The sequence below is a fragment of the Corylus avellana genome, chromosome 5, assembly GCF_965113065.1.
Source record: "Corylus avellana chromosome 5, dhCorAvel1.hap1.2, whole genome shotgun sequence".
In the NCBI taxonomy this organism is placed as follows: domain Eukaryota; kingdom Viridiplantae; phylum Streptophyta; class Magnoliopsida; order Fagales; family Betulaceae; genus Corylus; species Corylus avellana.
In genome coordinates, this window is record NC_142494.1 from 20,832,542 (window position 1) to 20,846,060 (window position 13,519).

The window sequence follows — 13,519 nt, forward strand, 5'->3', positions numbered from 1 at the left end:
ATTGGCCAAATAATTAGTCTGATCCTCTCCAAGAGACCGCATAAAGCAGTCTTAAAAGCAAAAGAAGTGCAAGAAGAGTCATAAATCTCTCGAGATTTACAAACCCTAATTACAGGTGTAAGAACCCCACAAGGAACTTGCAAAAGAAGGAAGGAAGCAAGAAAGAAGAGAAAAAACCACAAAAAAAAAAAAAAACCTAGAAGCCAAAGGGAGAATGAACAGAGAAATGAAACAGAAAGAGGGAGGAGGAAAGAAATCCCTCCTCCCCCAGCAAAGCCGCACTAGGCTGAGGCAAGACCTCGTAGTGGAGATAGAAAATCAACACTGAGGTTGAGAGCTTCTCTCTCTAAAGAAAGAGAGAGAAGGGTGGGGGTGGGCTGTGTTAGCGGTCAATAAAAAAAGAATTATTCGAAGATAAATATATTATGATTTGAAAGCGAGGAATTAAGGGTTCGTTTGGTAAAGTTTTAAAAAGTGTTTTAGATTTTAGTTTTGATAAAAGTAAAAATTGGTAATTGTTTTTGGTAGAAACAACATTTGAAAAAAGTGTCATGTGGGGCTTAAAAATAGAAATTAGTTTGGTATAATTTTGAAAAATGTTTTTGAAAAAGCCAAAAATTGAGAAATAAAATTACAAGAGTGTTGCTCTGCAATGATGGCATCTACCTTTGGGTTGTTATGGAAGTAATTCTATAAGTCACTATTGTGTCACTCCAAAAATGACTTCTAAAATCACAATTTGATTAAAATTTAATAATAATCAAGAAAAGAATAGGGAGTAGATCTGCTCCCTTTTCCTCTCCCCTTCCCCGCTCCTACCCTCCTACTCTTCTGGTTTTTTTAATTTTTTCTTTATGTTTGTAGGTGTTCTCCGACCAAATCAGCAACTTCAGCCTCTCTGCTATGTGTTCGTTCACTTTACACCGTGTTGTGTAGTTTATCTCCTCTCTAGCCGCTACTGCTTCTTGCTGATTATTTGCTTTGTGTTTTTTGTTTTGAATAAAAAGTTTATTCTCTCTAAATCTACCATCATGAGCGATGATGAATAGTTAGGTGTGAGAAGTTATTTCTCACGGCTTGGATAGTTGGGTGTGAGGAGTTATCTCTCATGAATGATTTAAATAAATTTTGTTAGAAAATTTAGCTATCCATGTCTTAGATCTAGTCTGCTCGGAGCAGATCTGCTCTTTAACTGTATTTGTACATGGGTTAGAGAAAGATTGAAGTCATCGATAGCAATTGATTGCAAGAATTTTTGTTTGTATCTATGACTTTGTAACCTCATAGCATGTGGCTATGATTTTGCAGAGCTTTATGCTTTGTGTTGTAAGAGCTTTTTGCTTTGTTCTGAAAAAACTTTATGCTCGTGATCTTTAATCATTGAAATCCTCAAATTTCCGTTTTAAAAAAAAAAATGATCAATTACAAGAATAATAGTAATTTTAAAAATCACATCATTCTTAGAGTAACACAAAAGGGGCATAATAATGACTTATAGTATTACTCGTTATTATCGTGGTGTTGATCTAGGAGCATTGGCGGCCACTATCGAGCCACCGGATTCATCTAACAGCAGCCGCCACAATTTAGGTGACTACAAACAACGTCCAACTTAATTTTTTTTTTTTTTTTTAAAAAAAAAAAACATTTTTATTGTTTTTATTTGTTATACATGCAATGGAGACCCGGAAAACGAAAAAGAAAAAAAGAACAATTTCCTCTCTAAAAATAAATAAATTTAAAAATAGGCCTTTAGGCTAATCAAATGATAGTGCATTTGTTGAGTGTTCCCCATTCACTTGTATGTCCAAAGAGAAGAGTCAAGAGTGTGAAAATAAACCCGTGAATTCATCAACGATGGTACGAGTTTCCATCTTATCAAATTTGATTGACATGATTATAATTTTATACACAAAATCAAACAACAGGTTGTAATTTGTAAACCTTTTTGAAATTTAAACCGATGAAAACGACATACCCAATTTGGCCGTTTGTCCTTTTCGGAGCCAAATTGGTCGTATATGCGTAATTGCGTGAAGTTTCTCCTTCGGCGGTTTCTTCTTCTTCTTCTTTTCTTTGCTGGCAACGTTCAAATCTCCGACTCTTGTGAACGGAATCTTTTTTTCTTTGTCTTTTTGCCAGAATAAGTGAAAAGGGACACGCTCCCGCTATTTCAAAATCCCACCAACGATTATTTTCCAAAAAAAACAAAAAACAAAACAACAAAATCCCACCAACATGTTGACAGGCCTAACAATCACAGTACGATGATAGAAAAGTTCAAATGCAGACCAACTCTTTCGACCTCCTTATTATTTTAAGGGCTTGTTTGAAATTAGATTAAAAAGTTTAAAAAATATTTTTAGTAGTTAAAAAGTTGTGCTAAATAAAAATTAGCATGTTTGATAAAAAATTTAAAATTTTTTAAATTTTTTATTTTTTTTATTTTTTTAACTCAAAAGCTATATTTCTCAAATGCAATTTCAAACATGCTCTAAGGACTTGTTTGGGATTGCATTTGAGAAATAGAGTTTTTAAATAAAAAAAAAAAAGCTTTTGGACAAAAGCTTCATTTTTAAACTTTTACCAAAAGTGCGTTTTGGTCATTTTAAAGTTTTTTGGACCCTTAAAAGCGCTTTAATTTTTTTATCAAATGAGTACTTTTTTTCTTCTTCAAATGAACATTTTGAGTGTTAAAAGCATTTTTAAGTTCTTCAAACGCACCCAAACAAGTCCTAAATGTGATATGACTTTTAAAAACACTAATATATCAAAATTCAATAATGATTATTTCAAATTCAATAGTAATTTTAAAATTCACATCACATTTAGAAGGACACAATAAATACTATAATTCTCCTTCTAGCATTATTCCAAAAAATTACCCTAAAGTTATATTCTTTTAGCCTTATTGTCACAATTTGAGCTATATGTTTAAAATGAATGGTCAAAAAAAGAAGAAGAAGAAAGTATTGCGACCGGATGAGGATGAAGGAGAATAGGAGATGTTGGCCATGGCCTTTCCCTCCTCTTTTGAAAACTTTATTTATTATAGTATATAAATAGCCACATTTTATATATTTGGGTCAAAATAATTAAGTTTGGCCCAAACTAAAGGCCCATTGGCCTTATTATAACAAAAATCATTTTATATCATGAATAATAATCCAAATTTATCATTAAAAAAACTAGTCAGGAAAAAAAAAAAACAGCGTCTAGGAATAATGTAATGTAAGAGCACTCCTTACGGCCTTTCCAAAATCCTTTTTTGGTTATTTTGGTAAGGCAATTTAATTAAAATAGCTTAAATATCCACTTTTCAGTCTCACTTTAACAAAAAAAAAAGTAGTGAGGTGAGCTGTACTCACCAAATTTAAAAATTACTATTCACTCACATATTCATTAAACAACTCATTTTCTCATTCTTCCTTTTTGCTTTTCATTTCTATCTCTTCCTTTAATAGTTAAAAAAAGAATAAACAAATCTTTGAAAAAGAATATTTAAATGGAATAGTGAAAGTGGATTGTTAAAATAGTGAGGCTGCTGGGATGCTCTAAAAATATTAGTTGTTAAGAGCACTCGTTGCAGCCTCACCAAAACCATTTTTTGGTAATTTTGGTGAGGCAATTTAACTAAAATGGCCTAAATGTCCACTTTTCGGCTTCACTACTTTAACAAAAAAAAAAAAATAGTGAGGTGAACAGTATTCACCAAATTTAAAAGTTACTATTCACTCACTTATTAATTAAACAACTCATTTCTCTCTCTTCTTTTTTGCTTTTTGTTTCTCTCTCTTCCTTTAATACTTAAAAAAAGAATAAACAAATATTTGAAAAATAATATTTAAACGGAATAGTGAAAATGGATTGTTAAAATAGTGAGGATGCTGTGATGCTCTAAAAAAGTGAGTTGTTAAAATAACTAAAAGTGTACTTTTTGGTTATTTTGGTGAGTAAAAATTGGTGAGGCTGCTAGGAATGCTCTAAAATAGAGAAAATTATACTTTTTGTTAGTTTGATGAGTAAAATTTGGTGAGGCTACTAGGAATGCTCTAACAATGACAAGAACGTAAAAGCTGAAGTGGCACAGCTATTGACAATCGCAAAATGTATGGTTCAATTTTAATAGGTGTTTGAGTTACAAATTAAAATATATTGGCTCCGTTTGTTTCAGTGTAAAATATTTTCCGTTGTAAAATATTTTCAGAAAATTCATTTTACAGGAAAATGTTTTACGATGAAAACATTTTCCGGCGTTTGGCGCGTGCACGAAAAATCACAAATATTTTTTTTATATTTTCATTTAATCATATTAACCTATAAAATGTAATTTTTATTCACAACTGAAAATTACCCACTGCAACGCACCCGAGACCTGCCTGACCCCTGCCTAGACCCTATCGGGACCCTGTCAGGATCAGCCTGAGACCTTGGTAGGACCCGCCCAAGACCTGACAAGGACATTTTTGTAATTTAGTGTTTAATATGATTTTGCGTACACACCAAATATCGGAAAATGTTTTTTAGGAAGATATTTTATGCTGAAAACATTTTTCGACGTCGGGGACCCGACTGGGACCCTCATGATCTTCCGTATATGCCAAATACCGGAAAATGTTTACTAAGAAATCATTTTCAAGAAAAATGTTTCGCCAAAAATATTTTTCGACGAGTCCCGGGCGGGTCTTGGGCTAGTCTCGGTCAAGTCCCGGGTAGGTCCGGGGCGGGTTCGATCGAGTCCCAGTCAAGTCCCGGGTAGGTCCCGGGCGGTTCTCGGCGGGGTCCAGGTCAAGTCTCAGCGGAGTCCCGGGCAGGTCCGGTCAGGTCAAGGGCGAGTCCCTGTCAAGTCTCAGGCAAGTCTTGTTGGGTCTCGATTAAGTCCCGGGCGAGTCCTGGGCAGGTCCCAACAGGGTCCTGGTCAGGTCCTAGGCAGGTTCTGATTAAGTCCCGAGCGGGTCTTGGCAAGGTCCGTCGATTTGATAATGAGATGCTCAAAGTCGAAAAATGGTTTACGATTTTGAAAGTTGTAAACCATTTTCTAAAAATTAAAGAAGAATTTTCGATCAATGGAAAAATATTTTATGTTGACTATTATTTTATGTCGCATCAAACACCCGAAAATACGGAAAACGTTTTTCGTAAGTTATTTTACGGCAAAACAAACAGAGCCTAAGAAAAAATTATTTTATTTTATTTTTTATTAATATTTAATGATACTAATTTTAATATATTCTTCAATCTTAATATATTTTTCATTTATGCTTTAATCCTGTATCGTAATATTTCTCATTCATGATTTTCGAAAAAAAAATTATGATTCCGTCCCTTATTACACACCCCTACTATACTGCATGGAATCTCAATCTAGTCATATATAACAAGTTCCTGGAATGCTTTGAAAGTTTATAGATGTGCCAATTATCGTGCACACTGGTTAGCTAAATGAGTCATTACCCATTTTTGTGTTTGGTAGCATTTTCACAGGATCCCCCATTATCTGTTCTATTCGGATAAAGAATTGGAAATATCCGCCCTTGTAACCTCTTTTTCCCTTTCAATTAAAAAAAAAAAAAAAAAAAGGTGGTTGGAACATGGCGGGGATGACATCGATGGAAGGCTGGGAGGTTGAGGAAGACCCTGGAGTGGCGGGTTGGAGTTGTGGAGGAACGGAGGTTGACAGATCGGGCCTAGAAATTTTTGGATCTGAGAACTACTGTAGAATTGGGAAAGGCGCAGCTGCAGGGGTGGAGAACGGCCACAAGAGACTGGCTTGGCTGGGCAGCGTGAACCAAGGAAGAGGGAGCAGCGACGGCGCTGCTTAGAGAAAAAAACAGAAGGAAAAATAGAACAACGAGCTACGGAGAGGGGGGGGGGGGGGGAACAGCTGCACTAGGCGGAGGGGAAAAGGGAAGGGGGGAGAAGACAAGGTAACTCCCTCCTCCCCCGGTAGCAGCCGCACAAGGGGGTGGAGAGCCCTCACTGAGGAGGTGGAAGTTACGAAAAAAAAAAAGCAATTAGAAGGTGTTAATTTTTTTAAAAATAATTAATATAGTTCTAATCATATGCTAACATATGTCAGCAAATTATAAGAAAAAAAATCCAAATGAAATCAAGAATTACTGAAAAATTGTGAAAAAGAAATTCAACAAGACAATTGAAAATCCAAATGAAATAAAGTAGCGTTGGGCTTCACAAGCCCAAAGGTTGGGTACCGCCTTAACCCAATGGACCAAAGAAGCAATTGAGTACTACAGCCACAGACGGTTATAGCCCACTCAACAAGATAAACGTATTTTGTCTTCAAAGGCCTGGGCAGTGGGCACCACCTTAACCCAAGCCTAACAACCTTTGAGCATGCTTTTGTCTAAACACCACAAGGGTTTTACGACCATCTAATTAATTTATATTTGTATTTTTTTTTATTATCTTTGATGCGATGAAAAATAATAATTAACAAAAATTATTTTCGGTTTAACCGAAAAAGCCTTTTTATTTTTCAGAAAATAATTTTTATTTTTGAAAACGACAAACCATTTTTTGAATTTGAACGTCTCATTCTCAATTTGAAATATAGTATTTACTCCTACAATTATTTTTTTCTTCTTTCGGACAATATATATAGATAAGTTGGAAACTTCGAAAATTTTGTTTTTGTTTGGGCTTTGGTTGGAGTGCCTTTGCATTCAATTTTCATTTCTACGAACAATCATTTTTTCAACGACCAGACCGAGGATGAAACCTTTACAAAATAGAGAAAATAATCACTGACATCTATTGGTCTTTGAGGGAATCGAGGACACTGTAATGATCAAATCAGTTTTTTGTCTAAGAGAATGAAAAATAGAATGGAGAGAGTCATTGAGGGAGAGAAACGTTTTATTTGAACATTTTCTTTTTTTGAAAGAGTGCTTCCTTTTAACGTGAGAAGATCCTGAATATGACACATGAATGCTTTCTATTTAACTGTCCTAGACCCTTTTGATTATTACTATGTAGTAGGCTGTTTGAATGAATTTTTTATATTGAATGAACTTTTAAGTTGTTGGAAACGTAAATGTGAATTAATCACATAAAAAAACAACAGAAGATCTCCGAGGAACGAACGAGTTCATATAGTTGGGGGTACCCGTTTTTTCTTGTGCAATTAGGTTAAGGTCAAAAAGGTAATATATAGTAAGCTTGAGAATTGATCTAAAGAAAAAATAAAACTAGCTCCGATGGCTAATCAATGGATGAAGAGCTGGCCTTATTTTCCATTTCTATACTTAAAAAAAAAAAATTATCGTAATGATATCATTGTAATTTATTATAATTAATTAAAATTTCAAATATTGATGTAGAAAGTGATGTTGACATGTCAAGTATGATATGGTGTAATATACATGTGGCACAATCTTATAGGAGATGACATGATTATTTGTCTGACCGTTAGTTTTTGGATGGAAACTTAACGAAAGTAGTAATTCGATAAACATGCAAAATTCAAGGAGTAAAATTGTAATTTTATAAAACCTTGATTTTATTATTATTATTATTTTACAAAATTGCAAACCGCAGGTACTAAAATTTGATTTAACCCTTCAAATGAAGACTACTACAATGAGGAAAAAAAAAAAAAAAAAAAAAAAAATACAAAAAACAAAAAAGGAGATTACTACGGTGAGAAATGATTTCCACCAATTATTTATGTGCATTCCTTTTTCCTTTTCTGGACATGTCCACACACATAAGAGGAGGGAGGAAGATTTGAACTAGTGACATTTGTTTTATGAGGTGTGATCTCCAGCCGATTGAGCTATCCCTTGAGGACATATACATTCCTATTTTGGTTAACGTTAAGAAAGAAAAATTAATTCAAACTTAATTTAAAAGCTATTATGTGTTGTATGTGTATATATATATATAAATTTTTTTGTAAAAAAAATGTATGTAAATAATGTTAATATTGATAGGTTCCATTTTTTTAAATTATTTATTTTTCCTTTTTTTTTTTTCTTCAAAACAAAATTATTAACAAGCAACTCAAATATAAAATACTCTTAAAAACATAAAAAATAGTTTTACTTTTATGACACATAAAAATACTTTCAAAATAAAAATAAAAATCACCATTACCAACTACCAATTATACCTAGACTCATAGGAATAAGCAGGAACGGAGCCAGCCTTGAGAATGGACAGGCGCCCATTAGAAAAAAATATAAAAATTTAACCATAAAAAATTGTTTTTATGGTTATTTTTTTATTTTATTTTTTATTTTTTATCATTTGGGGGTGGGCCCTGGCCCCTGTCAGTCCCCCCCTTCTTCCGTCAGTGGGAATAAGTAATATCACACTCATTTTACAGTGATGTATTTTAAGTGAATCTCATGTTAGTCACCTTTTTTTTTGAAAAAAAGTTACTGAAGTCAATTGGTGTAAAAATTGTGTGGTAAATGAGTGTAAAAAATAACATTAGTTCATTGGCTCTTAGATTTATTAATTTTGATTTACTTTTATTATCTAGGAGTAATTTAAGAGCTAATGAAATAAAATGTTATGTAGGTGTGGGAAGGGGTGTTTTACTACGTAACATTTGAGTCAAATTGGTTTTGAAGGAAAGACAAGTAGAATATCCAACAAATCAACCAACCAAATCGAATCTTCCGCCTCTCACGCCATGATGCCAACACCAGCTCACATAATAAGAACACATTTGAATGCGCGCTCTCTTCCTTTCTATCCTCAACCAACCAAGCAACCAAACGTTCCACTCCGACGGACCACCCGAGGCCTCCGAAACCCATGACCCGACCCCAAACCCCAGCCCGCGAACCAGATTCCCAGGCCCGAAAGCCCGCCGGAGCCACCGCCATGCGCCTCATAGTGCCTCTACAAGGAGTGGTCCAAGGCCGTGGGGGCCTAATCTTGGGCTCTCTCATCCCCTGCGCGCTCTTCTACCTCTTCCAGCTCTACGCCAAACGACACCGTTCTCCCAAACCCGGTTCCGACCCTGTCTCGCCGTCCCAGTCATCGTCCAACCTCCCCGAGCTCCACCGCTCGTCTTCGCGGTCCAATTTGTCGAGCCGCGGGTCCATAGGCCGCGTCGGGGTCTCGTCTCGGGCGAGCTCGATTGCGAAACCGAACGACTCCCCGTATTATATTGGGTTGGATAAGGTTTCGGAAGATCCGTACGACAGGTTCGATAATCCGAATGGGATTATCCAGCTCGGGTTGTCCGAAAACAGAGTGAGTTTTTGTTTTGGTCTTCCAGTTTTATTTTTTGTTAGTTCGTTTGTATTAATTGCATGTTTTTCGTTTGCTATGTGATTTTAGCTGTGTTTTGATTTGATTGAGAAATGGGTTTCGGAGAACTTGGAGGATTCAGTAATGGGAAGCGACGGTGGTGATTTGAGTATTTGCGGAATCGCGGCATACCAACCCCACGATGGAATGATGGAGTTCAAAGTGGTATAAATCTGAGTCTGTGAAAATCTGTTTGCTTGTTTCTTGAGTACATTGTATACTTTTGTTTGTGTGGATTTGTAGCAACTGACGCTATGTTGGTTGCACACAACAATATAAGGCTAATATATTTAATTGACCTTGTAAATTTTCTCTGAGTCTCAAATAATTAGGTTACACCTTGTATGCATTGTTCATATAGCAATTAGAAAATAAAGGATACCTGGAAGACTGGAGAGTTTATTTCCATGTATTTTGGTGGTGGGTGTTGCCAATTTTTTCTGAAGATGTTATGTGGGATATACCTATTTTAGTTCATCATTTTCCATAACTTGAGAACTAAAAACGTGTAAGACTAGTCTATTCCGTAATGACCAGCCAATTGTGTAATCATAGATTGTATTGTAAAGCTCTTTTTTTTTTTTTTTTTTTAATTATACTTTTTCTTTTTAAACTTTGCAGGCAATGGCAGGTTTCATGTCTCAGGTCATGGGAAGAACAGTCACTTTTGACCCGCAGCAAATGGTGTTAACGTCTGGTGCAACACCTGCTCTTGAAATACTATGTTTCTGCTTGGCAGACCCTGGAAATGCATTTCTTGTCCCCACGCCTTATTATCCTGGGTAATTCTATCACATTTGTGAAAAATGTTACCTATGCAGTTTTTTGAATCAACTAAAAAACCAACTGACCAATTTTCTATGCTCAAATCTACTGTGGAAGCTAATTAATGAATGATCTGCAGTTTTGATAGGGATATGAGATGGCGAACTGGAGTGGAATTAATACCAGTTCATTGTCGCAGTACTGACAACTTCATAATAAGTATCACCGCTCTTGATCAAGCATATATTCAGGCAAGAAAACGAGGAGTAAAAGTTCGTGGGATTCTAATCTCCAATCCTTCAAATCCTGTTGGCAATCTACTACCTCGGGAAACACTCTACGATCTTTTAGATTTTGTGCAAGATAAGAACATCCATATTATCTGTGATGAAATATTTGCGGGATCTACTTATGGAAGCGAGGAGTTTGTAAGCATGGCTGAAATTATTGATTCAGATGTTATTGACAAAAACAGAATTCATATAGTGTATGGTCTGTCAAAAGATCTCTCTCTTCCTGGATTTAGAGTTGGGGTTATTTATTCCTTTAATAAGAGTGTTTTGGCTGCTGCTAAAAGGTTAACGAGGTTTTCATCGATTTCTGCTCCAACCCAGCGTCTTGTAACTTCAATGCTTTCAGATACAAGATTCACTTTGGCATATATTGAAACCAACACGAAGAGGATATCTGATATGCATGATTTGTTTGTGGCAGGCTTGAAACAATTAGGAATCAAGTGTATAATGAGTAGTGCTGGTTTATATTGTTGGGCTGATATGGGTGGATTAATTCGCTCTTATAGTGAGAAAGGGGAACTTGAGTTATGGGATAAGCTGTTGAATATTGCTAAGATCAATGTAACTCCTGGGTCTGCTTGTCATTGCATAGAGCCAGGATGGTTCCGGTGTTGTTTTACTACTTTATCTCAAGCGGATATTCCTATAGTTATAGATCGGATCCGGAAAGTTGCTGAAACTTGTAAACCTTCAAGTTGAAATACTACGAATTATTTTATGTTCTTGCTGATTACCATGGTCAATTAAAGATAGCATTTTCTATACTTTTGACACGGACAGCTTCTTACTTAAAGATGATCAAGAATTTGAGTAGAGCTGTCTTGGAGCTATAATAGAGTTTGAAAATTTAATACATTGCAGATTTAGTAAATTGTTTACATCAAGTCCCATAAATGGAAACGATAATGATTTGGAAGAGAAACTGAATGGAGGGAACTTACTGCAGAAATTGGGCCATGAGGCAGATGGACTTTTTTCTACATTAATTTCAGTCTTGGCAAGTGCTTCCTCTTCCTACACAATCCGTCAATCATCTTGCTGGCCGATTTGAAAATGCGGCATCCAAAAGCACCGTTCTTCATCAATTCCTGTCATAGTTGCATTCAGGCAAGAGTAAAAGTTATTTAACATTCCTTATCCAGAATAGCAGATAATAAGAAAGGCAAAATAAGTTTTATCTATTTTGGTCTCAAAAGGACTCAACTTCATATGTATAATTTTGCTTCCATTTTTGTTTTCATTTTAATTAATTTTAGGTAACTGCTGTTTAAATATTTTTACCAATTGTACTATTGTAGGCCAATAACCCAGATACATAATAAACACAATGGAAGCAGGATCTCAAGTTTTTACCATTGATAGATTCTGTTTGTTCATCTGAACAGCCTTTCTCCGGTTACTCCTCCTTCGGCTCATCATTATCAGCTCTCCAAGTGTCGGGGCCCTCCTTGCCACAGCACTGCCATTGCTTCCATGATCATACTGTTTACTTTCTGGTTCCAGTGGATCCCGGCAATTGTTTTCCCCGGCCTTGTCGAGAAAGCCAGAACTGGGTGGAAACAGTGGAAAGAGGCATTCCAAGAAAGAAGCCCCTACAAGGCTTGAAGTGCCGGTTGCATAGCTGCTCGTACTACTGGCCGTTTCAGAAGGCGGTGAGGAGGAAGGGGTTTCCAGCTGCCCACTTTTATCATCCTCCGCCAGTATTTTATCAACTGGAACAGCAGTAGAAATTGCTGTTAATGAAACAAGGCAATTTGCTAGGAGAGACGGAGCCGAGCTGAATGATTCATCTGTTTTAAAACTGAATGTGTCGAAATCTGTTTCAAACATACCTTCTTGCTCATCTCCATCACCACCTTTGTCATAGTTGTTGTCAATGTCATTGTAGCTGTGAGAGTACACTAAAGGTGATGGGAGGCTGATGAGCTTTGCTGGTGGTGGCAGTGAAAAAGATGGCAGCGGTTTACCAGGCTTTTCCTCCCATATGAAGGGAACTGACGCCACAAGCTTCAGGGGAGGTTTGGGAAGTGACGTAACTGAAGAAGAAGAAGAAGAAGTCCCAGGCTTCCAGTCCTTTTTAGGTATTCCTGGCCTTTCTTCCCAAAGAAATGGGACTGAAGGTGGTTGCCTCACATGCTTCTTCGTGTTTGAGTGTTGTGTAAATTCTTTCTCTACCATTTTCGAATTGAATCTATGCCCCCTGTAGATATTCTTCACTTGCATTATATATATATATATATAGAAAAGTTAGCTACTAACTGCACCATTTTTGTGCTTGAAGAGATTAGCTCTCATGCTAACTGCACTATCTTTGTGCGCCAAGACGTTAGGTCACCTGCTTTCTCTCTCCCACTCAGTAAGTAAACAGAGCGTGAGACCTGTTCCAATTGGTGATGGTGAAAGCAGTATAATGTTTTTGGCAAGAATATTTAGCATTTTGGTTCTGTAGAAAATAGAACCTAATAATGTTTTTAATAATTTGAAGAAGAAGCTTTTGAAAGAGAAGTAAGGAGCTTGTAGGAGAGTTACAAAAACCAAATTCTACAAATGCAGTGGCCTATTTATAGATTAAGGTGATGTTTGGTAAATGGGTTGGCCTAGACACTGTAGTTGATGTAGATTGATGTGAAAAAAAATAAAAATGTTTGGTATAAAAAAAATGAAAAAGTGGTATGGAAAAGTGAAAAAATTTTGTTTTGTAGTAATTTTTTTATTTAAATAATAATAAAAAGTGAAGGATTTGATATAAAAAGTAAAAAAATTAGAATGTTTTGATGTTGATTTTTTTGAAAAATGGTAATGAATAGTATCTATGCCAACTCCAACCCTTTTACCATAAGGCCTAAATGACATCTTTTCATCAACCATGTTGACTGTTCTGAATAGGTACCTAACCTTTTCGTGAACAGGCCTATAGGAGTGTCTTTTCATTATGAATAGATGCAAAGCATATAGAAGAGGACTTTTTACAAACACTTGATCATCAGAAGAGAAACACTAAAAAGGCTTAGACATCCATAAGTTTGATTATGTGATCAATTTTGGTCGACTATAGTTTCTATTCTGTGTCTTGAACGAAAGTATTTTCTAACGTCAAGTCTTTTAATTTTTATGTAATGAGTCATGACTTTTTAATTAGGCATATAACCACCGTAAGCGGAGACAAAACTGCT

General features: G+C 35.7%; 2 protein-coding genes across 2 annotated transcripts; one reads left to right on the plus strand and one right to left on the minus strand.

Annotated features, from left to right (window-relative positions):
- The first annotated feature begins 8,686 nt into the window (after positions 1-8,686).
- Positions 8,687-11,047, plus strand: ACS12 (1-amino-cyclopropane-1-carboxylate synthase 12). The gene is made up of 4 exons (XM_059596085.2): positions 8,687-9,228; positions 9,316-9,450; positions 9,907-10,067; positions 10,190-11,047. The coding sequence occupies exons 1-4, from the start codon at positions 8,785-8,787 to the stop codon at positions 11,043-11,045; spliced, it is 1,596 nt and encodes a 531-aa protein (XP_059452068.2). The 5' UTR covers positions 8,687-8,784; the 3' UTR covers positions 11,046-11,047.
- A 276-nt stretch (positions 11,048-11,323) lies between these two features.
- LOC132182754 (hydroxyproline-rich glycoprotein family protein) lies at positions 11,324-12,581 on the minus strand. Its single transcript, XM_059596086.2, has 2 exons — positions 11,700-12,581; positions 11,324-11,434 (listed from the first exon to the last, which is right to left on the minus strand). Exons 1-2 carry the CDS (start codon positions 12,567-12,569, stop codon positions 11,324-11,326), a joined length of 981 nt encoding a protein of 326 aa, XP_059452069.2. The 5' UTR covers positions 12,570-12,581.
- Between the last annotated feature and the right edge of the window lie 938 nt (positions 12,582-13,519).